We start from the raw sequence: 27,213 nt of genomic DNA, 5'->3' as shown, positions 1-27,213 counted from the left end.
CTTGAACTGTTTGTTTATTTTTTGCATTCCTTAGGAACGGTAAATAAGACAACAGGGTTGCGGATAACTGGGAGGGGAAGCAGTGTTTGAAATGGAAATTAGGCAAATGTTATCGTTTTTTTTTTAATATTGAAATTTTAGATGGTGACTTACGAAATTAGTTTTGATCCGTAATTTCAAGTATAGCAATGTGCGACTAATTGAAAATATTGCCATTTTTAGTGCATTGCAAGGTTTTTTTCTCTAATTATGTATGGCATCACTGCCACTATAAAAGAGTGATATTACCAATACTAAAGCAGGCCGACAAACTTTTTATCGTGGATTTCTGGAAAATTTTTAAAACCAGAACTGTGAGTTATTCAAAGGTTTTATAATAAAATGTTTAGATCAGAGGATAAGTTTACCGGTGAAGAACAACTCAAAAGTGTTTCATAAAGCTTACTTATGTCACAGAGCTATAATCAGCAGTTGAAATCTTGAGGTGAGTGAAAAATAATAACATTCTAAGAAGAAACCTTCTAATGATGGTCCGAAAAAGTTTTGCACAAATCATTCTTCAGAGTTGATAGTTTATCATAAACATATATCAATACGATGAGTGATTATGTCACCAAACTGCAGTAGCAATTCTACGCAGTATATTTACCCCTACGCGTAGAAAAAATGTGTTTCATGGTTTGTTTACATCAAGAGCAGGGCAAAATAGCGGAAGGTGGAGTAGGAGGGTAGGCGGTTTCTTGGTTGCCATTTGTGGCTCGCTTCCATGGTCACCTTAAAAGGAGATTACCAAACCACAAATTAATAAAAAAGGCACCTAAAATTACACCTTCACAAAAAGATCCCCGTGTTAAATCTAAAAATCGAATTTAAAAGCAAAACGTGCTTAATCCATCCATAAATTATCATCCGCATGTGTTTTTTGACATGTTTTAGTCCTCATGACATTATTTTAATGACCGTTGTTTTAAGCGGCAATTTGAGATTTCAATCGTCAATTGAATTGACTTTTATTCTAGGCGTGTGACAATCGATAGAACATTCCACGAGATGTTGAAGTAAGTTCCATTTTAGAGTTTTTCGCCATTGTTTGCGGCACTTCCAGAGCCGGTATTCAGCAACCAGCATAACCCTCAAAGGATCGTATGGCCATAAATTAATATGACGAATAAATTACAATAGTTTTGAGTCCATCTTCTAAATTGGTTTGAATTTTAGAAACTCATCATCCTGCTAATTTCACAGTCGGAATTCAGAATTCGATAAAATTTATAAATTGTGTATGGGATCCTTTTATTTTTAATTTTTGTTTTTGAATTTCGATTTGGCCTCTTTTGAGAAAACGATTGAGCTGTGATAAACGATTCAATACTGGAACCGGAATTCAAAAAAAACGGTGTAGCCGAAGTCAGTTAAATTCACCTGAGGAGCTGTATTGTTTACATTTGATTCAAATTGTTTGTAAATCAGTGTAGACATCTTTGAGAAATCGTAGTGCGAATTAAATTTTTGGTAACTTCCGAATCGAAAACTGAATACCGTTAAAACTGAAATAAGTATATTTGGTTATCGACTATCCAAATCTGCAAACCCGATAAAGCCGAATTATTTATGTGAAATTGACATTTTCAAACTAATTACCATGTATCCCTCTAAACCGTAAGTTGGATCTGACTAAAAAGCAAGATGTTTATAAGATCTTAACACCTTTCATTTGAATCTTCGATGGTTCTTAGATAGATCCAACCATCTACGAGAAAAATGAGTTACATTATTTTAATTTCGTTTTAAATATCATCCTGCAGATCCGGAACTAGAAGTCAGATCCAAACGTAATCCAGGAACCTTGTTTGGGAGCATACGACTTTTCATATGAATCTGAGTTTGTTAAAAACGGTTAAGTCATCTCCGGGATTGAGTTAAATTATTCTGTTTCCATGGTCAATTGTGACAGATATTGTAAAAAAAAAGGTAAAACTGAAAATTTTTACATAAAACTACGTATAAATTCAAAAGTAAACATCCTATTTCAAAACCATTCAATAGCGTTCCGGGTAACGGGAAGACCTTTCATTTGCAACTAGTTTGATCAAAATCGGTCCAGTCATTTCTGAGATCTCGATCTCTTTGTTGACAACACACATACAGACACACACACGGACATTTTCTCAGTTCGTCGAGCTGAATCGATTGGTATATGACACTCGGCCCTCCAGGCCTCGGAAATTTTTTCTAAAGTTTGAGCGAATTCTATACCTATTTTTTATTTATATAAAAAAGGTAAAAACTGTGCCTCCTGGTTTGTCAAAATCACAAACCAATCCAGGAACTAGCACAAGAAAAGACAATAATCTAGTCCGTTTCACAGCCACCATCAGGATTACTGAAGTTTTCGGAAATTGTAGAATGGATATTCGCAGCATTCAATATTTCTGAACCTCTAAAGACCATCATAACGTCATTCCTTCCAATAGCTAGAACTTTTTTGAAACAGTTATCAGCTCAATGACCAGTTCTCTCAGGTTTTGTATAATTTTTCTTCCGCCGCAAATGATCCAATCACTGTCCTGCAGTGGAATTGTGGAAGGATCATGCCAAAACTTGATTCATTTAAAGTTTTGTTGCATAGTCAAAAATGTGATGTATTTGCTTTGTGCGAAACATGGGTTACATCAAACATAGCCTTAAATTTCAATGACTTTAACATTATACGTCTCGATAGAGACTCTTCGTATGGTGGAGTGCTTTTAGGAATTAAGAAAAGCTATCCGTTTTATAGATTAAACATTCCTTCGACTTTTAGTATAGAAGTTGTTTCTTGTCAAATAAACATTAAATGAAAGGACATTTGCATTGCTTCGATATATATTCCTCCAAGAACTCAAGTTGGACAACGACAGCTAAATGAAATGGTCGAAGCTCTTTCTGCTCCACGTTTGATTCTGGGAGATTTCAATTCACACGAAATGATTACAATGAACATCTTTAATATATAATATTTACGACAATTTTAGCATGACGGTATTAAATATGGGTAGCATGACACGGATTCCAAGACTTCCTGCACGTCCAAGTGCATTAGATTTATCTCTTTGCTCGACTTCAATTCGACTAGATTGCACCTGGAAAGTATTTCCTGATTTACACGGTAGCGATCATTTACCAATCATCATCTCAATTAGCAGTAACAAAGGCATTGCTAATTCAGTTAATATTCCATATAATTTGACAAAAAATATTGACTGGATTACATACCAAAGTAATATTTCAAGTGTCTTAACTTCAATGGAAGAGCTCCCCCCACTTGAAGAATATGACTTCCTCGTTTGTTCGATTCTGGAGGCCGCAGAACAAGCACAAACCAAACGATTTCTTGGTCCATCGTTTAACAGAAGGCCTCCAAACCCTTGGTGGGACAAAGAGTGCTCAGATGCTAAACATGCGAAACAAAATGCTTTTAAGACGTTTTTAAAACGAGGAGGAGGAACTGCTTATAATTTTGAAAAATTGTTGATTTTAGAAACCATGTACAAGAGCATACTTTCCGATCAAGAAATGTAGCTATTGGGGACATTTTGTCGAAGGTTTGTCAAGAGAAACCTCAATGAGTACTCTTTGGAATACGGCCAGACGAATGAAGAATCGTAACGTAGGAAATGAGAGTGAGGAATACTCGAACCGATGGATATTTGATTTTGCGAGGAAAGTATGTCCAGATTCTGTTCCTATGCATAGCATTATAAGAGAATCTTTTCCAAATAATGGGTCCATTGATAGCCCCTTTTCAATGATGGATTTTTCCATAGCACTCATGTCTTGTAACAATAACGCTCCTGGGATGGACAGAATTAAATTCAACTTGGTGAAGAATCTGCCCGACCTCGTAAAAAGACGTTTGTTCGAATTGTTTAACAAGTTTCTTGAGCAAAATATTGTTCCACCTGACTGGAGGCAAGTGAAAGTTATCGCCATTCAAAAGCCGGGGAAACCAGCTTCCAATCACAACTCATATAGACCCATTGCGATGTTGTCCTGCATCAGAAAATTGTTCGAAAAAATTATTCTACGACGTCTCGACACTTGGGTCGAGACGAACGGGTTGTTGTCTGATACTCAGTTTGGCTTCCGTAGAAATAAAGGGACGAATGACTGCCTTGCATTACTTTCGTCTGACATCCAAATTGCCCTCGCTCAAAAGCAACAAATGGCATCTGTATTTTTAGACATTAAAGCATTTGATTCAGTTTCCATTGATGTTCTTTCAGACAAGCTCCACCAACATGGACTTCCACCGGTTATAAATAATTATTTGCACAACCTTTTGTCAGAGAAATGCATGCATTTTTCACATGGCGATTTGGCAACATTCAGAATTAGCTACATGGGTCTACCGCAAGGATCATGCCTCAGTCCGCTCCTTTATAATTTTTACGTGAATGACATTGACAGCTGTCTAGTAACCCCATGTACACTAAGACAATTGGCAGATGATGGCGTGGTTTCAGTTACTGGACCCAAAGCTATTGATCTGCAAAAACCATTGCAAGATACCTTAGATAACTTGTCCGTTTGGGCTGTTCATCTGGGTATCGAATTCTCTGCGGAGAAAACAGAGCTGGTCGTCTTTTCACGAAAGCATGATCCCGCGCAGCTTCAGCTTCATATGATGGGAAGAATGATCCATCAGGTTTTGACTTTCAAATACCTTGGGGTGTGGTTTGATTCCAAATGCACGTGGGGAGGACACATTAGGTATCTGATAACGAAATGCCAATAAAGAGTAAATTTTCTTCGAACAATAACAGGTTCTTGGTGGGGTGCTCATCCGGAAGATCTAATAAAATTGTATCAGACAACGATACTTTCAGTGATGGAATATGGATTCGTTTGCTTTCGTTCCGCTGCAAACTCTCATATTATCAAATTAGAGCGAATTCAATATCGTTGTTTGCGAATTGCTTTAGGCTGCATGCACTCGACACATACAAAGAGTCTGGAAGTTCTGGCGGGAGTTCTTCCATTGAAGGATCGGTTTTGGGAGCTTTCGGCGCGACTGCTAATAAGATGTGAGGTACTGAATCCCCTGGTTATTAATAACTTCGAAAGGCTAGTTGAGCTTCAATCTCAAACAAGATTCATGACAGTATATTTTAACCATATGTCACAGGAAATCAACCCTTCAAGATATATTCCTATCCGTGACACCCTCCTAAATGTCGCTAATTCAACTCTATTTTTCGACACATCCATGCAACGCGAAGTGCGTGGAATCCCGGAACACCTACGCTCGAAATATTTACAAGTAAGTTCAGGCATATTGACTCTGAGAAAATATTTTACACGGACGGATCTTGAATTGAAGAGGCTACTGGGTTTGGTATATTCAACAATAATGTTTCGACTTCATTTAGGCTTCAAGAACCTGCATCTGTTAATATAGCAGCAGTTCATTATAGCTTGAGTGTAATCGTCACATTATCTCCAAGCCATTATTTTCTCATCACAGATAGTGCAATTGTAGCCATTCGCTCAAACGATGCTGGCAAAAATGAACAGATTTTCTTAAACAAAATAAAACAGTGCCTGAACGGCATATTGAATAATAATGATTAAATCACAATAATTTGGGCCCCGGCTCATTACAGGCTCATTCCAGGCAATGAAAGAGCCGAAATTTTAGCCAAACGTGGTGCTATTGAGAGTGAAATTTATGAGAGACCGATCGCTTTCAACGAATTCTATAGCGCGTCTCGCCAAAGAACACTTGCCAGCTGGCAAGCTTCTTGGGATAAAGATGATCTGGGTCGGTGGAGGAACTCAATTATTCCTAAAATATCGACAAAGGCATGGTTCAGGGGACTGGATGTGAGTAGGGACATTATTCGTGTGATGTTCAGACTCATGTCCAATCACTACACGTTAGATGCACATCTCCTTTGAATTGGACTTTTCGAGACTAATCATTGTGCTTGTGGCGAAGGTTATCGCGATATTGATCTTGTCGTTTGGACATGCGTGGAGTATCGTGATTTCAGATCTCAACTAATAAATTCTTTGTGTACTCAAGCTAGACTATCCAATGTCCCAGTTCGCGACATTCTTGCTTGTCGTGACCTTTCTTACATGAAACTTCTTTTTCATTTCATTAAGTCCATTGGAGTTTCAATTTAAGTTTTATTTTATGTTAGACTGTTTTCTCTTCCATGAGTTCAACCAATAGCCAGCAACCTTATATTGAATAAAAGTGATGAACTTATGCAAACAAACTTGAAATAGTTATAAGATCATGTACAAAATGAATGTATTTATTTAATGTAATTTATAATAGTAAATCGCTTGATAAAAACAGTGTTCAGTTTAACTAATGTATACCAACATACTAATATGATATTCGAAATGTATTAGGTTTGAAGTACTTTGTATTGTGGATGCCACGGCGAAGAAAAACTTATGTATATTGCCTATGAAATAAATGTATTTATGAAAAATAAATCATCATACTTTTATTTATTTTTTTCGGTTTTGCAACTATAATTCCTGGTTTGTCCAGGTAAAGTCAAATTCCCAACATTTTTTCGGTTTTACAGATTTAACCGGTCGCTTCCCACCCTGGATTATGTATGCATTTTATTTCTGCTTTTTCTTAATATCAATCAACCGATTCATAGTGCACTTGTACTAACATGGCTAGTAACGAAAGTCAAGTTTAGACAGGTTAGATATCATTCCAGAAAAAAACAAATACGAAGCAAAAAACCTTTCTCCAATTATACTCAGGTAAGCTACTGAAAGCAATTCACATCGTTCTGTATTTGAAACGTATTCCGATGCTGGGTAAGCCTAAATCCCCATCAGAAAAAGTATACAGCTCATCTCAGCACCGAATGCCGCCGGCATCTATTTCGTCCGCAATACGAATATCGAACGAGACTAGCAATTTCCAGAAAAATACTCAGCCCACACCCGTTGCTACTTGTACCGGAGACGACGATGATGGAAAAGCCCCCTTCATGGTGAAATCCTGCTCCAGGGCTATTCAGTGCACAGAGGAAAAAAAACTTCAAGTTTACAGTAAAAAAAGGCGGGTGGGTAATGTCAGAGACATAACTGGATGTCGTGAATACGAAAACAAATGACATGTTCCTTAACACTTCCGAATATCAAATAGTTGATCAATTGTATGAATTATGCAAGCATTCCCCTTTTCCACATTTTTCGCAAAAACAAAGAAGGCTTCACTTGATCTCGATTACTGTGAATTTCACACAGCGAAAAGTGCAAGAATCTAACCAAACTGTTCTACATTTGCACTAAACTGAGGATATTTTCTTTCGATTTGCGAACAACACATCCTAATAGTTCTTCAGAAAACTTTTAGAGCCATTAGAACGGCTGATTTTTTATAATGCTTTCCAACGATGCTTATTCATCCATCGAAATGACTGGCAGCTGTGACGTAATCACTCTTATCGGAAGCGAAACTAGCTTTGCAAACGGCACAAAATACATCTGCTCGCATTGGCGATAGAATCCAAACTGATTAGATTTTTGTTAGGAGCTTTCTTTTACGTGATTTCGTTTGTAGCATTTTCACTAATGGGCGGTCCTAACGGCTATAAAAATAGTCGCATACAGAATATTAATGTCGATTATTTTATTTCGCATTTGCAAATTTATTGAAAAAAAAAAACTATCAATATGCTGTAGGGATTCATTTCCAGCATTCAGAAGGGACAAATTGCGTAATTCTCTACGATATTAAACTCGGAACATTTTTCGCAAAAAAAAGCTTCACTTGATCTCGATTACTGTGAATTTCACACAGCGAAAAGTGCACAAATCTAACCAAATTGTTCTTGATTTGCACTAAACTGAGGATAATTACCTGCGGTTTGCGAAAAACAAATCCTAATAGTTCTTTAGGAAAATTTTAGAGCCATTAGAACGGCTGATTTTTTATAATGCTCTCCAACGTTGCTTTTTCATCCATCGAAATGACTGGCAGCTGTGACGTAATCGCTCTTGTCGAAAGCGAAACTAGCTGTGCAGACGACACAAAACACATCTGCTCGCTAGAGATGGGCAATTCGCTCCTGAGCTGTTCCAGTGAATCGAATCATTGAAGTGAGCTGACAGCTCACAGCTCTTTTCAAAAGAACCGCAGCTCACCAGCTCACTCATTTGCTACCCAGTTCACTGCATTATGACGCAGGGAACACGCTACGAGCTGATCGGATCTTCGGCTCTTTAAGAGATTCAATTTAGTCGACATCAATTATTTCGCATGGCATTCATTGCATCATTGCAAATCAATGATTCAATTTCGATCATGCATTTGAAAAAAAAAAACCGGTGCATAAGAAAAACGGCGCACAAAATGAACCTTAAGTTCAAAATAAAAGAGCTGATGAGCTGATACATCGAATCGATTCACTTTGGTGAGCTGATCGGTTCGGAGCTGTTCACCGAAATGAGCTGTTTTGCACGCCTCTACTGCTCGCAGTGGCGATAGAATCCAAACTGATTCAATTTTTGTTAAGAGTTTCCTTTATGTGATTTCGTTTGTAGCTTTTTCACTAATGGGCGGTCCTAACGGCTATAAAAATAGCCGCATACAGAATTTTTATGTCGATTATTTCATTTCGGATTTGCATAATTTATTGAAAAAAAACTATCAATATGCTGTAGGGATTCATTTCCAGCATTCAGAAGGGTCAAATTGCGTAATTCTCTACGATATTAAACTCGGAACATTTTTCGCAAAAAAAGGCTTCACTTGATCTCGATTACTGTGAATTTCACACAGCGAAAAGTGCACAAATCTAACCAAATTGTTCTTGATTTGCACTAAACTGAGGATAATTACCTGCGATTTGCGAAAAACAAATCCTAATAGTTCTTTAGAAAAATTTTAGAGCCATTAGAACGGCTGATTTTTTATAATGCTCTCCAACGTTGCTTTTTCATCCATCGAAATGACTGGCAGCTGTGACGTAATCGCTCTTGTCGAAAGCGAAACTGGCTGTGCAGACGACACAAAACACATCTGCTCGCAGTGGCGATAGAATCCAAACTGATTCAATTTTTGTTAAGAGATTTCCTTTTATTTGATTTCGTTTGTAGCTTTTCCACTAATGGGCGGTCCTAACGGCTATAAAAATAGCCGCATACAGAATTTTTATGTCGATTATTTCATTTCGGATTTGCAAAATTTCTGGAAAAAAACTATCAATATGCTGTAGGGATTAATTTCCAGCATTCAGAAGGGTCAAATTGCGGAATTCTCTACGATATTAAACTCGGAACATTTTTCTCAAAAAAAGGCTTCACTTGATCTCGATTACTGTGAATTTCACACAGCGAAAAGTGCACAAATCTAACCAAATTGTTCTTGATTTGCACTAAACTGAGGATAATTACCTGCGATTTGCGAAAAACAAATCCTAATAGTTCTTTAGAAAAATTTTAGAGCCATTAGAACGGCTGATTTTTTATAATGCTCTCCAACGTTGCTTTTTCATCCATCGAAATGACTGGCAGCTGTGACGTAATCGCTCTTGTCGAAAGCGAAACTAGCTGTGCAGACGACACAAAACACATCTGCTCGCAGTGGCGATAGAATCCAAACTGATTCAATTTTTGTTAAGAGATTTCCTTTTATGTGATTTCGTTTGTAGCTTTTTCACTAATGGGCGGTCCTAACGGCTATAAAAATAGCCGCATATAGAATTTCAATGTCGATTATTTCATTTCGGATTTGCATAATTTATTGAAAGAGACTATCAATATGCTGTAGGGATTCGTTTCTAGCATTCAGAAGGACCAAATTGAGGAACTCACTACGATATTCACCACTTTTGGAAACATTTTTCTTGAACGATTTGTTGTACAGCAGCAGCTATTTTCTTCTCTTCCTCAGAACGCGTTCTGATTGGCTGGTGTTGACATGGGTCAAATGAGATAGGTTTTTCAATAGTGTACTATTGAAATACTTCAATGCTCTTGCTATACACGTTTAAGTTGAAAAATTTCGATTCTATTGGTAGTTAGATTATATAAATCCTTCCACAGATCACTGAGCTATGAGCTTTCAAAATACGAGAAAGGCAAACGCGCCATATGAATTATCCTCTTTGATACTCGTTTATACCAAACATTTCAGAAAAGTTTAATTTTGAACTATTTGAGATTATGTCACACAACTGAAAATTTTATCATAAAATTGTGATCATATTTCCGATGGCATGTAGCAAAAATTATGTTGATTCGTTAGATACAACAAGAGATATTCACGATCAAAAACTTATCACTCTCTCAGAGGGTAAATTTTGAAAAGGCACCCCATAGTAAAGTAAGTCGTATTCACGACAAAAAAACTATCAATATGCTGTAGGGATTCATTTCCAGCATTCAGAAGGGTCAAATTGCGTAATTCTCTACGATATTAAACTCGGAACATTTTTCGCAAAAAAAGGCTTCACTTGATCTCGATTACTGTGAATTTCACACAGCGAAAAGTGCACAAATCTAACCAAATTGTTCTTGATTTGCACTAAACTGAGGATAATTACCTGCGATTTGCGAAAAACAAATCCTAATAGTTCTTTAGAAAAATTTTAGAGCCATTAGAACGGCTGATTTTTTATAATGCTCTCCAACGTTGCTTTTTCATCCATCGAAATGACTGGCAGCTGTGACGTAATCGCTCTTGTCGAAAGCGAAACTGGCTGTGCAGACGACACAAAACACATCTGCTCGCAGTGGCGATAGAATCCAAACTGATTCAATTTTTGTTAAGAGATTTCCTTTTATTTGATTTCGTTTGTAGCTTTTCCACTAATGGGCGGTCCTAACGGCTATAAAAATAGCCGCATACAGAATTTTTATGTCGATTATTTCATTTCGGATTTGCAAAATTTTTTGAAAAAAACTATCAATATGCTGTAGGGATTAATTTCCAGCATTCAGAAGGGTCAAATTGCGGAATTCTCTACGATATTAAACTCGGAACATTTTTCTCAAAAAAAGGCTTCACTTGATCTCGATTACTGTGAATTTCACACAGCGAAAAGTGCACAAATCTAACCAAATTGTTCTTGATTTGCACTAAACTGAGGATAATTACCTGCGATTTGCGAAAAACAAATCCTAATAGTTCTTTAGAAAAATTTTAGAGCCATTAGAACGGCTGATTTTTTATAATGCTCTCCAACGTTGCTTTTTCATCCATCGAAATGACTGGCAGCTGTGACGTAATCGCTCTTGTCGAAAGCGAAACTAGCTGTGCAGACGACACAAAACACATCTGCTCGCAGTGGCGATAGAATCCAAACTGATTCAATTTTTGTTAAGAGATTTCCTTTTATGTGATTTCGTTTGTAGCTTTTTCACTAATGGGCGGTCCTAACGGCTATAAAAATAGCCGCATATAGAATTTCAATGTCGATTATTTCATTTCGGATTTGCATAATTTATTGAAAGAGACTATCAATATGCTGTAGGGATTCGTTTCTAGCATTCAGAAGGACCAAATTGAGGAACTCACTACGATATTCACCACTTTTGGAAACATTTTTCTTGAACGATTTGTTGTACAGCAGCAGCTATTTTCTTCTCTTCCTCAGAACGCGTTCTGATTGGCTGGTGTTGACATGGGTCAAATGAGATAGGTTTTTCAATAGTGTACTATTGAAATACTTCAATGCTCTTGCTATACACGTTTAAGTTGAAAAATTTCGATTCTATTGGTAGTTAGATTATATAAATCCTTCCACAGATCACTGAGCTATGAGCTTTCAAAATACGAGAAAGGCAAACGCGCCATATGAATTATCCTCTTTGATACTCGTTTATACCAAACATTTCAGAAAAGTTTAATTTTGAACTATTTGAGATTATGTCACACAACTGAAAATTTTATCATAAAATTGTGATCATATTTCCGATGGCATGTAGCAAAAATTATGTTGATTCGTTAGATACAACAAGAGATATTCACGATCAAAAACTTATCACTCTCTCAGAGGGTAAATTTTGAAAAGGCACCCCATAGTAAAGTAAGTCGTATTCACGACAAAAAATCTCACCATCGAGTTCCCTTCTTCTGCTGGCACTCAAAGTTTGTCCACAGTTTCATTCCACTAACGCCACCACCACCACCCGGTCTGTCCATCGCCGTACTGTCGATGAACCCCTTTTTCTTGTCGATTTCAAACTTATGTACAAGTTCCATCCGTCCATTCATGGTTGATAATCACAAGCAATAAGGACTTTGGATGGATATGGTTTCTCAGCCTTTCGGTAATGGTGGTGTCCCCAGTACTGAATATGTATAAACTTTGATGTGTTTTACTTTTTTTTGTGTTCAAAACGATACGATAGCGTGAAGGTTTTTCGTTCGTACGCATGATTTGTAAGACCGTTTGTAGGATCCTTCTTTTGGAAGGGGCTTGAAAGTCCGAAAAGTGTATCGGGGTTGTGGAGAGTCTTCGTTATTTTGAGGGTTGGATTCGATCACTGGAAAATGCGTACCTATGCATGGCAATGGGAGGCGAAAAAACAAAGTGAGATTTTGACACACCATATGATATGCGGATATATTAGCATTTTAATCCAGTTTCCAAGAAAACGAAAAGTTCAATTTTGAGCACAAGACAAGATTGCTAAAATGACTGTCTTTTGTAGGGATCATTGAATTGAATTTCCACCAATTAAACAAGAACTTCGACATCGTGAGTCAACACAAATTAACAAATATTCCAACAGTCTGGCGGAATGCTGGTCCGCCTAGGAAAAGAATTACCCAGCAGTAGCTCTAACTCTATAACCGAATGAAGTCACCTCGAGGCAGATTCCGTGTCGAAAAAGTTACGCCATGTCAAGCAAATTGCTTGTCTCACCTTGGCCACAGTTCACCAGAACGAGCCCGGCTTGTGAAAGGGGTGGCAAAAAGATACACTCTTTCAATAAATCTTGGCAAGAATCATTCTTCCGGAAAATACTTGGAAAAGTTTGCCGTTCTCCCGGAATATTCAATTCAGAAACTGACTTGAGGGCCGGCCGACCGGTAGCAGGCTGCCGACGGAGACGACACCGGAAAATTTTAACAACTTTCGTCTCACCTGATAGAGCATTATTACCAGTGATCTTCAACCGGGGGATCGGCAGCCTGGAGGCGAATCCGATTGTTTCATGAAGTGTGCTGAGAAGTACAATTTATAGACAGTTCCGGATTTGAAGATATCCGGTTAATTTGAGGCTTTAGATAATTGAAAAAATGATGACAAGTTTCGAAAGCAGCAATAATTGAAAAGAACGGCACATCGTGACAGTTGAAAAATGTCCACAAACTTCAACTCGATTTAATTTCAAAAGAGTTTTTTTTTTTTGAATACCACTGAGTTAAAAGCAAACCCAACGCGGTGCAACCTCCGTCCCAGGCTGATATTCGGTGGTGATAGTGAAAACGTGATAGTTTCTACCTTGGAAGAGATTACAGCAGAATATTCGGCAAATCATGCGAACCAGAAACCGTCTGAAGTTTTGGTCACCCATGAGGAATGTGTTCGAAGTTTTGGCACCACCAACACCTTCAAGCTTACGAAACTATAAATTTGTACCTAGCGGAAGCTGACACTTTGACTTCTAATTAGTTCAATAAGACAGCAAACACTCGGCTCGGACCTCCGGGTTTGTTGGCAAAGTAATTATAGAACACACGCACCTCGGTGACACAGGTTTGTGTGATATCCTGAGGGCGCACCCGGCGCGCGTGTGCCTTCACATGTAAGACTGGCGGCCGAGACGTCGGCATCGTTGTCATTATTTGGCATCCTTACGTAGGCGAAATATTGTCCTCGAAGCTGGCTGCTGTGCGCACAGATGTGACGAAATAATTGTTGGATGTTTGGGAGCAATTAAAAAGTTTTATCATTTTCTTTTCACGACGGCAGCAAGTATTTTCCCCGAGACGTGAGTTCCACCGAGGGAGGAGGACGGAAGGGGTAAGGTGTAGCCTGTAGAACGAGCTTAGAAAGTTTCGGCGAGATTCGACATGATACAAAACAGCCTGAAGATATGTGCTGAACAATGACTATGATATACTAAAACGATACAACTTTTGTAGAAGTGCTAGAACGTGCTAATAGAGTGGAAGGGGCGTGCTTCGGGGCTCATGTGATAAAAAAGGCTATACACTTATACTAATTTTCTGTGATCGGTATAATTAAAGTAACTGTTCGGAAGAAAGCATAATTGGTGAGAATTTGTTTCAGCTCATAGAGGAAATTGAATTATTATCATTTTCAATGTGAGTCTTCAGTTTTAAGTTATGATTCGATAGAGAAAGTTGTTCTAAATTATATGGCATGTGTTTGGAAAGTTTGCCATTTTTATCAAAGTCCGCACATCTGCTATTGCAGAATAACATCTGATAACCGAAACGCCCCAGATTATTTGCATTTTCAAAGAACCATTGTCATAAATATGATCAAATTTTCGCATTGCTGACTTCCAAACTCCATAGTGTACGTTTGTCATGCATGTACTTGAAAATGACTATACCTTCGTATGTGACTTTTGGTCAGGATTCAAGGCTCCCATGTAACTCACTTGTCACCTACGACAATCAACTGACATCATGTCAGTATGGCATTTCGTGGTTTCTTCTCAGATTTTGATGCGATGGCGCGGATTTCGCGTGAATTTCAAGAAACATCATTTCACATTTGTAAATCGATTATTTGACAAAATAACGTAGCTACGTAGCGTTCGTACTGCAGAGGAATACGCGCAACAACCGGAGCTAGTGCTACCAACGGAAGAGTAGCTTAGCGCAGCGACTCTTGAAGACGGCTGAACATAAGGTCCGCCGTGAGTAGCACTGCTGCAACCGTTCTAGGTACGAGGTTATCGAATCGAGGAAATGACTGATTTGACGGCGAATGTCAGCAGTTGGTCGAAGAGAAGAATGCAGCAAGGGCGAGGATGCTGCAACACCGCACGAGAGCGAACGAGGCACGGAACAGACAGAACACAGTTTTTCCGGAGGAAAAAGCGCCAGCAGGAAGACCAAGATCGCGAAGCTGTACCGCGCAAATGACACACGGAAGTTCTATGAGAAGGTGAACCGCTCACATAGAGGCTACAGGCCGCAATGTGCAGAGATACCAGTGGTAACCTTCTCACGAACGAACGTGAGGTGATCGACAGGTGGAAGCAGTACTATGACGAGCAACTGAATGGCGAAGCACAAGATACGGAGAACGGCACAGGAATCAATATGGGTGCACGTTCAGCCGATGATAGATTCCCAGCACCTGATCTGACGGAGATAAGTGAGGAGATCGGCAAACTGAGGAACAACAAAGCCGCGGACAATTGCCAGTTACCAGGCGAGCTGCTCAGACATGGAGGAGAGGCACTGGCTAGAGCGCTGTACTGGATAATTTCTAGGATTTGGGAGGGGGAGATTCTACCGCAGGAATGGATGGATGGAGTGGTATGTCCCGTCTACAAAAAGGGCGATAAGCTAGATTGTTGCAATTACCGCGCAATCACATTGCTGAACGCCGCCTACAAGGTACTCTCCCAAATACTTTGCCGTCGTCTATCACCAATAGCTAAGGAATTCGTAGGGCCGTACCAAGCGGGATTTACTGGAGCCCACGCCACTCCGATCACATATTCGCGATAAGGCAAGTACTCCAGAAGTGTCGTGAATACATCGTACCCTAGCATCACCTATTTATTGACTTCAAAGCGGCAGACGACACAATCGATCGAGAACAGCTATGGCAGATAATGCACGAATGCGGTTTCCCGGATAAACTGACGCGATTGGTCAAAGCAACGATGGATAGAGTGATGTGCTACGTCCGAGTATCTGGGACGCTCTCGAGTCCCTTCGAATCTCGGAGAGGGCTACGTCAAGGTGAGAACTTTCTTGTATCTTGTTCAATATTGCCCTGGAAGGTGTGATTCGAAGAGCGAGGATCGACACGAGTGGCACGATCTTCCGAAAGTCCGAACAACTTTTTGGCTTCGCTGACGATATTGATATTGTGACACGTAACCTTGTCAAGTGCTGCCCGAAGGTTAAGATGTGAAAATTTTCGATCTTGAAAAATCACCATAGGGGAGAAGTACATGAGATTTCCGAAATCGAAAAATTTATTCTGAAGCCAAAGATCTTAGAATTGTATGAAACGTCGAGATGTAGTGTCATCTCAAAAAAATGTTTTTTTTTTTGTTTTTTACATATTGATTTTCTGAGACTTACAAAAATTTTGAGATTTTTTCCAAATCCCTGAAAGTCGATTTTTTCAATTTTTTTTTTCAAGATGACACAAAGTTTCGACATTTCAAGAAATTCTAAGATTTTTAACATCAACATTTTTTTGATTTCGGAAATTTCATGCATGGTGATTTTTCAAGATCTATGAAAATTCCTCTAAATGGATTAAAAGGTTTTTGCCTTTCTCATATAGAAAGGTTATGCAATCACTGTGAAAACCGACTTTTGAACCGAGCCCCGGAGGGCCGAATGTCATATACCATTCGACTCAGTTCGTCGAGTACGCAAAATGTCTGTGTGTGTATGTGAGTGTGTGTGTTTGTGTGTGTGTGTGTGTGTGTGTGTGTGTGTGTGTGTGTGTGCGTATGTGTGTATGTAACGTTTTTTTGCACTAACTTTTCTCGGAGATAGCTGAACCGATTTTCACAAACTTAGATTCAAATGAAAAGTCTTGTGGTCCCATACGAAATTCCTAATTTTTTTTGGATCCGATCTCCGGTTCCGAAATTATGGGGTAAAATGTGCAAAAAATTGTGAAAATAAGTGCACTAACTTTTCTCAGAGATGACTGAACCTACTTTCACAAACTTAGATTCAAATGAAAAGTCTTGTAGTCCCATACAAAATTCCTGAATATTATCTGGATGCGACTTCCGGTTCTGGAGTTATGGGGTAAAATGTGCAAAAAATGAAAATATGTGTTCTAACTTTTCGCGTAGATGGCGCGACCGATTTTCACAAACTTAGATTCAAATGAAAGGTCCTGTGGTCCCATACGTAATTTCTGAGTTTCATCTGGATCCGACTTCCGGATCCGGAAATATAGGGTAAAGTGTGTTAAAAATTGTATACCATCACTGAAAAGGGCGGAAAACCGTGAAAAGTTTTCTAAATCGACCTCAAATCTTCTCCAATTAATAGTTTTTATCAGTAGATGGTCAAACAAACCGATTTCGGTTATTCTTTTTAGGAATCGAAGAAAATTATTTTGAAGAATACCCAGTATTTTATATGATAGTGTGATTGATATGAGAAAGGTATCATTACACCACTAGGTGGATTAAAACAACTTTTTAGATTGGTATCACTCTTTGCATACAAATTGGCAACGCAAATGTCAAGCACTTGGTTTAAGACATGATGCCGAGTATGTGACATAAACATTGAAGTATGCTTTTGTGAACTACTCGAATCAATCTGAAGTAGTTGGTGTTTAAAATAAGCCGAAAATTGTCAGAAATTATTTAATAAAAAGATTAAAAAAATATAGTCATGAGACTGTTTTAAAGAAAGAGAAAGGCATTATCACACTACTTGGTGGATTAAGAAGGGGTTTTCAAATACAATTGCCTCTTTGCGAAACGACGAAAGATTTGCATTCCACCTATTAATATATATATATACACAGTTATCATGCATTCAAAGTACTAGGTGTTTTGCTTGATATATGGTTTTGTAGTGGAATGATATTTATAAGCCTCTACTGAAGCCACTTCGAAGTTTTGCTTATATAACAGTTCGGCTGAAAAGTTCGTATCGTTTAATAGAAACACACATTTTTTTGCCAAAATTCGTTATTATTATTCAACATAATTTCCATCAGAGGCGATACAGCGATTATAGCGATCTTCCAACTTTTTGATACCATTTTTGTAGTACGATTTGTCCTTTGCCTCAAAATAGGCCTCGGTTTCAGCGATTACCTCTTCATTGCTTCTAAATTTTTTACCAGCGAGCATTCTTTTGAGGTCTGAGAACAGGATAAAGTCACTGGGGGCCAAATCTGGAGAATACGGTGGATGAGGGAGCAATTCGAAGCCCAATTCGTTCAATTTCAGCATGGTTTTCATCGACTTGTGATACGGTGCATTGTCTTGATGAAACAAAACTTTTTTCTTCTTCAAATGAGGCCGTTTATTTGAAATTTCGTCCTTCAAACGCTCTAATAACGCTATATAATAGTCAATGTTGATGGTTTTTCCCTTTTCAAGGTAGTCGATGAAAATTATACCATACGAATCCCAAAATACAGACGCCATAACCTTACCGGCCGATTGTTGAGTCTTTCCACTCTTTGGGTTCGGTTCATCGCGTGCAGTCCACTCAGCTGACTGTCGATTGGACTCCGGAGTGAAGTGATGGAGCCATGTTTCGTCCATTGTTATATATCGACGAAAAAAATCGGTTTTATTTCGATATAACAGCTCCAAACACTGCTCAGAATCATCAATTCGTTGTTGTTTTTGATCGATTGTGAGCTCACGCGGCACCTATTTTGCACAAAGCTTTCTCATATCCAAATATTCGTGAATAATATGTCCAACACGTTCCTTTGATATCTTTAGGGTGTCAGCTATCTCGATCAACTTCACTTTACGGTCATTGAAAATCATTTTGTGGATTTTTTTCACGTTTTCATCGGTAACAGCCTCTTTTGGACGTCCACTGCGTTCATCGTCTTCGATGCTCATATGACCAGTACGAAATTTTGCAAACCACTTACGAATTGTTGCTTCGCTCGGTGCAGAGTCTGGATAACACTCATCAAGCCATTTTTTGGTATCGGCGGCACTTTTTTTCATCAAAAAGTAGTGTTTCATCAACACACGAAATTCCTTTTTTTCCATTTTTTTTTCACAATAACAAAAGTAGCTTCACTCAAAATGCAATATCTCACAAACTAATAATCAGACAGCTGTCAAATTTATACACGTATCTTTTGAAGGTTGGTACTAACTGAAAATGGTATGGATTTAATTCTAGTGGCGCCCTCTCATAGAAACGATACGAACTTTTCAGCCGATCTGTTAAATACTTAAAATGACCTGGAATCGCACCGATTGAAGAAACAAACTTGTCCGACGTGGTAATTAACTGATATCTGATGATGTTACTAACAGAGCTAACACGTTAGGGGAAGAAAATTTGATGAGGACTTTCGTAACCGGACGAAAAAAAAATCACAACACCACTGATCTATGGTCTGCCTAGGGTCGATTGTGTTGAGTATGGGGCGCTGTCTCTCGGGTCAGTTGTCGTATTTTAGATTCTAACACTTAGCCATATAATTGTTTTGCGTAAATTACCAATCTGTTGCGAAGTCTGTTGAACCAGATGTTCCGGTTTCGGATCGGAATGTGATACTTTGACATTGCTTTTGATCCTTAATCAATTAATGGTCAACTCGAAGAGAAACATCAATATTTAAAAGCAATTTTGTTTCGCTTACCTAGAGAGGAAATTTTTCGAACGCTGCAAATTAATTTCCAACAAATGTTCTCAAAGCAGAAAAGCAAATATAAAACATCCCAAGAACGTCGTTTGAGACAATTGTCTGACTTTGCTTTTCCCATTTAAAAGAAATAATTCCAAGACGGGGCTATCTAAATTGTCGAATTCTTACGTTGAAGGACTTGATTACAGTTCGAAGTGCCTGAAAATTGTTTTCCTAGGAAACCTTACTAAATAACAACATTCTTTCCGGTCTCCTGACGGATGTCCGCATTTGTTTGGGAGACTCTGAAGACTCCACTCTGCTGCGTCCAAATCAAATTGAGAATCGTAATTTCCAACCAAACTTTATTGGTCCTCCCGGGTAAGCCTGTCCCCATCGGAAGCACCATTGTCTTCCGTGTTCGAAAATCAACAGAATTAATGTTTCATTTCATTCCCTTGCTATACCATACCGGGTTTCGACCGTTCCCCCGAAAGTATGGCATTCCTTGGCAATAAAATTTTTATGGGCCCTTCCAGTGAACCCACCCGGACTCGGGCAAACAACAATCGCCCACCAAAAGCACTTACCTTGCCCTGCATGATGAGACGGATGGTGAGCGTCACTGCCGGGTCGTCGGACAGGTTGATTTCGGTGAGCTTAGCCTTGGCTTCCTCCATTGCTGCTGCTGCTGCTGCTATTGCTGATGACGGTTCCAATATATTCACTTTCTTCACGCGCGAAAAACTTGATTAATTTAAAACTTTTCCGCTCGCTCTGGCGTTGTTGATTCACTGGAAGCTTTGCCTTTGCCTGTTAGCAGCAGCACTTTAGCACTTTTTGCACTTTTTTTCTTCTTATTCTCCTTTTTCTCGGATCTGCTGCTTGCTTCCTTTGATTCTGTGTTTCACTTTTTTTGCACTGTTACTGTACTGTTCGGGTTGTGTAAAAGTTTGTATGCGTATGTCTCACGTCGGAGGATTAAGTAAATTAAAAACGCTTTTACAAAACGTCAAGGAAAGAATCGAACCTTTTCAAAAGGGATCTGTGCTGTAAGAAGAAAGGGGGAAAGAGGAGGTAAGTAAACAGAAGAAATATTAGAGATTTAGGAAGTACTGAAGCTAGCTAGCGTCGGAAGTTACGTCACTATGAATTTGTGTTCGCTCGAGACTGTAGCAAGGATATTATTTAGTTACAGAAGAGATTTAAGATTCGCGAAATTCATCTGCTGTATTCTCAACCGAAAACCTCCCGAAGGAATACGTTGCGGTAGATACAGAGCACTCGAGTGGTGGGTAAGTAATAATAAATAGTGGATAATATTTCGTGTTCTATTCTGTGTTCTGGTTCTACCCGAGCGATGCACACTTGGATTTTCGCATGACCAACCACAGCACCAGGGGAAGGAGAATCAATTAGGTCGATGTGAGATGAATAGCAAAATCTCGGATCGTGATATCCTTCCGCTATTACTGCTGCCGCTGCCGCCTGGAATGGGTGGCTCTCGGTAGCTCTTTCAGTGCGCACTGCCGGGACCCGGTATCAATTGCCTGTAAGTGGAGAAGAAAAACAAACAGTTAGAGTTGGTTTGTGTTTGATGCGAGCGAATGTTGCCGGTGCCACTTCGTGTTCGTGTCAGCCTGTGTCTGTGTATGTATGTTGGTAGGGAAGGGGGTAAATGGTGCTGGTACGACCGAGAATGATATTATTTGATGAGGTAAAGTGATATTTGCCGTTTGATCAGAGAAAGAGATTATTACTATAGTAATCTAATTTGGGATTCAAGCGAGCAATCTTTTGATGAGATCCATTGGGAGCAAACTAGGGTCAAGCTCAACTGGAACGGATGAGAGAGATCAAACTCTACTGGGTTTCCGTAGAATGCTGCTACATACGAAACTATTTAAAAAATATTTTTTTTATTCAGAAAGCACAGCATTCAAATGAATAATTTTACACTCTACATGAAAACAAACAATTGGTAAATTAAGGTTTAAATTCGTGACAATTTAAAACCTTTAATAAAGAAGGAAATTGAGTTCTTGAACGTCATGTGCGGGTTGATAGAATGGTAATATAATGTAATTTTTTCCGCTCTTCATCCCGTGGAGACAAATCAAACAAAATAAAGCAGACTAACCGATGTCGACTGAGTGAATAATTGTCCTCGGGGGAGGACTGAATTTTGTGCTCGTCCTGCCGCGTCATACCGCGTACTTTAATTTGTCATCTCTTAAAAAAAGATCGCTCCTATTCTATCGAACTAGAAAAGTCAGAATCTACTTATCCGGCTATTGTTGGATCTTGAAATTCTAACGTTCTTTTCTTTTACATTTTAAATTAAATTAAATTTGAACTTCCATTTAAGGCACAAAATCAGGATCGATTTACTCCGATTAGGATACGTCTCCCGTATGGCAAACCATTAATATTGCATGGATCGATTTAACTAAAGACTGATTTTTAAAAGAGACTTATAATTATTTTGGCTTGCACCTTCTTCAAGTCGTTGTAACACATGGGCTGAAAAGTCCCGGCCCTAACAAAGAGAACACGATTTTTTTGGTTCAAAATAACTTTATTCATCATCCATCAAGAGCAACGCTATCATTCCAACGCCGCTCTAACATTTCAATACCACTTTTCTGAAACGATTTATCTTCTGCCTCAAAATAGGCCTCAGTTTCAGCGATAACCTCTTCATTCGTGCAAAATTTCTTAACGGTGAACATTTTTTTTCCACGTCTGCGAACAGCCAGTAGTCGCTGGGAGCCAAATCTGGCAAATACCGTGGATGTGAAAGCAATTCGTTCAATTTATGTAGTTTGCCATAGTTTAGATTGACTTGTGACACGGTGCGTTGTTTTGATGAAACAAAGGTTTTTCTTTGCCGTATGCGGTCTTTTTTTTGCAATTTCAGCCTTCAAACGCTCCTATAACGCTGTACAACATTCACTGTTAAGGGCTGAGGACAGGACCGTAAAGTGGTAGGTTTTTTTTACTATTTACTCGTTTCAAATTAAATTTTCTTGGAAACGGTGCAGAATATAGGAAAACCCACCTGACAACGTCTTCGAAATTTAGTTGAGAATATTCTGTGAAATTTTCAGAATGATTCATTGAGTTTAGCGGTCGTGTTGTATTTTTTTCTGACTGAAGAACTGCTGAAAATTGGAACGCTCGGAAATGTATACCTCTACTTGTTCATCGAATATCTCGGCTTTGAAGGCTTGTATCATAAATCTACCGTGACGAAGTCTAGATAATTTAGTTTAGATTAGATTAGTACATAAAACATATATGTTATCGCGATAAAAATAAAGTCTTGTATTTTTCTGTGAAACAAAGCCAGTTTCAATGCTACCGCCATTTTTTTCGCTCTGGTTTCCTGATAACATTCTGAAAAAGGAGAGAGAAATAAAATTGGCTCGACAAGGCTGGCAAACACACCTACGTTTCATTGTGTATAAACACATTTTTTTGTTTCGCATCAATCTTTGTGAAAGTTGAATATTTTTTTATTGTTCATTGGAATCCATGTAATGTCCAACCCATACGATAGATTTATGTGATAAAATTTCTCATCAAAATAATAAAATGTATGCTGGCAACTCGGTACAGTTTGCTCATATACGAGAGAGTACAAGAGAAATATGATGCCTAAAGAGAATTGAGCGAACCACGTGGTCGATTTAAAACTCAACACGCGACCCTCTGTCCTCAGACCTAAATGGTATTTCCTTTTTTCAAGATAGTCGATGAATATTACACCACGCACATCCTAAATAAACCGAGGTCATAACCTTTCCAGCCGATCGTTGTGTCTTCGGGCGCTTTGGACGAGATTCACCAGTTGCAGTCCACATTAAAATGACGATCGTTTTGTTTCCAGAGTGAAGTGATGAATCCATGTTTCATCCATTGTCACATATCGACGCAAAAATTCCGGGTTATTATGTTTAAACATGGCCAAACACTGCACCCACTTTAAACAGAGCTTTCTCTTAGTCAAATGCCCATGCAATACAAAGCCAACACGTTCTTTTGATATCTTTTCGATGTCAGCCAACTCACGCAACTTCACTTTTCGATCATTCAGAACGATTTTGTGGATTTTTTTAATGTTTTCTGGTGTTACCGACGTCCACTGCATTCTGCATCATCGCTGTCTCTACGACCACGTTTCAAGTCAGCATAAAAACGTTTTATTGTTGTTTCTGATGGGGCGGAGTCTCCATAACACGCTTGAACGGCATTTTTTCTATCAAGAAGCAGTGTAAAATTAAAATAAGATTATTTTTTTTGATTCATTGTTCTGTTGTTTACAGTTTGATAAAGACCAGAAAGTATGGACGCACTTTGATATCGCTGTAAATAATTCACAAGTGTGAGATATTCAAATTTCATTCGATATACTGAGAATATTAGACTACAACAACAGAATATTATTCTCAACATTTGCTACTTACCAATTGTAGACTAGCTGACGCACCTTCTTGCGAACGTTCCTAATTAAATTTCATACAGACTTCTTGGCGACAAATTTTGACACTTTTTCCAATCTTTTTCGAACTGTTGAATGGTTTCGGCTGCCGAGACATGTTTCCTAAGATGTGCCTTCATTGATGCCCAAAATCCCTCAATCGGTCGAAGTTGTGGGTAATTTGGTGGATTCATGTCTTTTGGGACGAAAGTGACATTTTTGGTAGTATTCCATTCTACCGTTGATTTCGAGTAGTGGCCAGAAGCAAGATCTGGCCAGAAGACAACAGGATCCTTGTGGCTTCGAATCATGGGTAGAAGTCATGTAAACATTCCTTGATGTATATTTTGCTGTTCATTGAAGCAGTGGTGATGAAGGGTTTCGAAATCTTACCGCAGCTACAAATTGCTTGCCAGACCATAGCTTTCCTAACAAATTTTTCGACTTCAATCAATGTCTCGGACTGGTTTAACACTTGCCCTTCTCGCACCGTATAATATTGTGGTCCCGGCAAGGATTTGTAATCGAGTTTCACGTAGGTTTCGTCGTCCATGATTATGCAGTTCAAATTTCCAGCAAGAATCATATTGTACAGCTTTCGAACCCTCGGCCTGATCGATTTGTTTGGTTTGGTTGATTCTGCTTCTTATAGGTTCGAAGATTCAAACGTTCTTTAGCACGAAGAACATTTGACTTCACAGTGCCCATTTTTTTGGCCACTTGCCGAACTGAAACTTCCTTCTTTTGCTCAAACGCCTTCATTATACGTTTATCTAACTGAGGGTTAGCAGGACCGTTTTTTCAACCCGTTTTCGGTTTATCCTCACCGAACTTCCTGATTGCATTTCGCACGGCTTTTTCACTTACTCCTTCCAGTTTTGTTATCTTTCTCAGTGACAGTTCGCGTTCTGTGCACCATTTGTACACAATTTTTCGACGTTGTTGTGCTGAAAGTCCACGCATTTTGAAACAAACTAATGAAAACAAATAAACAACTGCACAAGTGGTTAGATAAGAGTATAAACAACAGGACGCAGCCATGAAAATTGACAGATTCTGAACCATTGCGAAATGGCAGCGGTTTTTGGTTGCGTCCATACTTTCTGGGACAGTCTCAAAGTTATTGAAATAAATGTCATATTAATTCCAAACCTATATTTAGAAATCCCAGATGGCCAAGAACGAGTTGTTGTGGATATTTGTCATATGAATGAGTTTATGAATGATTTAAACAGTGCGTTTTTAATGTCATCGAAAAAAAATGTAAATGTTTTCACAATAGGCTCCCGTTTCTGCAATGACATCAGCATTCGACAAAAAATTCTTTTCCTGGATGATCATTTTCTGGTTCGAAAATAGATAATAGTCCCTGGGGGCCAGGTCTGGAGAATACGGGGGATGGTGGACCAATCCGTACCGCAAGAAACTTGTCTTTATCCAGAGCTTGATAGAAACTGGAATTCGTCTGACACGATCAGCTGTTATTTAAACACTAATGGATAGATTGTCATGAAATTTGGTATTGGGCAATCTAGACGTTTGTTCTCAACAAAAATATACCCGGTTCGAAACTATTCACATCTTTTCTGTGAGAGGACCAGCACTTTTCGTGTTATTTAGTATTTTGTTACAATTTTAGTGGTTCATTTTTGAGCGGGAGTTGAGAATAGAGTCAATCATCGTAATCAAACACTTGCTCCACTGTCAGAGAAAAATTAAACTTTACATCAACAAAAACATCTTGCTCACTGTGTTTACTACAAAATCGATTTCGATCAGTGTATTTATCCGCTGCTGTACCTGTTACCAACGCTATCAGTCCTGCTCGTATGTCGACGTAATGAAATAACGTTATCAGTAACATTTTTATCGACTAGTAAGCTACGATGGATGATTGATTGTGGTAATTAGAACAGCAAGCCAGCAAAACAGTGCAGATGACCGCATGCCGGAAGCGATAAGCGATCACAATTCTGAAATCGCATTTTAACCTCAACAAAAACGGTAATTTTAATTTCTAGCACAAAATAGAATATGTCCTTATCAGCAGAGGAAATATTCACAGTCGTTTGGCACTGAAACTCGGGAGATACTTCTGTTTCTAACACCAAATCATAAATGTGACCGAAACTGCTATTCCGGTGAAATGCAATAAAAGCTTTTTATCTGTTTCTAAAACTACCCTCGCCTCTGCTGGACCGAAGTGTTTAGCAACTAGTTCTTCAAAAAATACGTAGCTTATCTTTATTTCTAAAACAGGAGAAGTAGTAGAAAAAAAACCCCTACAAGAATGGAAGGCAATACTTCACAAAAGCATCCTTTCCGGTTTTTCCCTTCGGCCAGGATTCTCCTTTCTCTACCGTTCTTTTTTTTTCTTCTTCTCTCGAGTGTGAATGTATACGTTCCGGTTTCCACTCTGACAGCCAGCGCCACAACACACATCCGTCATCGTCATATTTTACAACAGATTTTATATACTCCCTACTCGGAGGCGGTGGCAGCACACCGAAAGGGGTGCCGACCAACCGACCGACCGATCTGTTCTCCGTGTTTCGTGAACAAGTTTCCCCACCCCCCCCCCCCCCCCCCCCCCCCTGTCCCCGTATCGCGTGTCACCGAGCCGTTCAACGTGATGCGCAGTGGAAAATGTGCTATCACGCCAATTACAGCTAGATTTCGAGGGCCATGCTTCCGTACGAGTGTCGTCTTGCGAAGGGCTCTCCGGGTCGTGTTCGACGACTTGTTCCAGAGCACGGCACGTCTTTGCACGGCGGAGTCATGGCGTTCAGCAAGACACCCATCCGACACGCCACCTCAGCCACATCCCCGAAGCGTTTCGTCCCCCAAAAGCCGTCACACCGTCACAGCAGGACGCGTAATTGAAGATGTCGAGAGTCTTTGACAACGAAGCCAGGCAGGCAAATAAATCCCTGTAAACCAAATGGGATAAACTGTACACATTCTTCTTTCCGTCTACGAGCCAGTTCGACTTTTTCCGCCAACTCACGGCTACGGCGACACGTCATCTAGCACTATGAGACTGTCAAGATTTCATTTCATGGATTTGACGGAATTTGTGTGGCAGCAAATAGGCTTCTTCCTGTTCGATGACGGATACTTTTTCAAGGATTTTTTTATTATGAAACAGCTGAAGGCAAATTAAGAGTGTAATTTTTCCAATGAACAAGTAAGTTTCAGGCCTTGAATGGTCCTCAGAAATAC

General features: G+C 39.0%; 1 protein-coding gene across 27 annotated transcripts in view; it reads right to left on the bottom strand.

Annotated features, from left to right (window-relative positions):
- The window catches only part of LOC131434773 (poly(rC)-binding protein 3), a 731,715-nt gene that overhangs the window by 397,770 nt on the left and 306,732 nt on the right, over window positions 1–27,213 (bottom strand). For 17 of the 27 annotated variants that reach the window (XR_009230388.1, XM_058601874.1, XM_058601879.1 and 14 more), the window contains one exon: window positions 20,099–20,558. Coding sequence is in view for 26 of the 27 variants with exons in the window: in XM_058601874.1 (XP_058457857.1) it covers window positions 20,099–20,188 (90 nt within the window). In the remaining variant the exon portion in view is untranslated. Of the gene's footprint in view, window positions 1–20,098; window positions 20,559–20,704; window positions 20,836–20,861; window positions 21,059–27,213 lie in introns of those variants that run through there. The other 10 variants (XM_058601869.1, XM_058601877.1, XM_058601876.1 and 7 more) reach the window with 6 other exon arrangements.

This window comes from Malaya genurostris, chromosome 3, assembly GCF_030247185.1.
Source record: "Malaya genurostris strain Urasoe2022 chromosome 3, Malgen_1.1, whole genome shotgun sequence".
NCBI lineage: Eukaryota > Metazoa > Arthropoda > Insecta > Diptera > Culicidae > Malaya > Malaya genurostris.
Note: the sequence above shows the minus strand (reverse complement) of the source record. Positions and strands in the feature narration are given on the sequence as shown.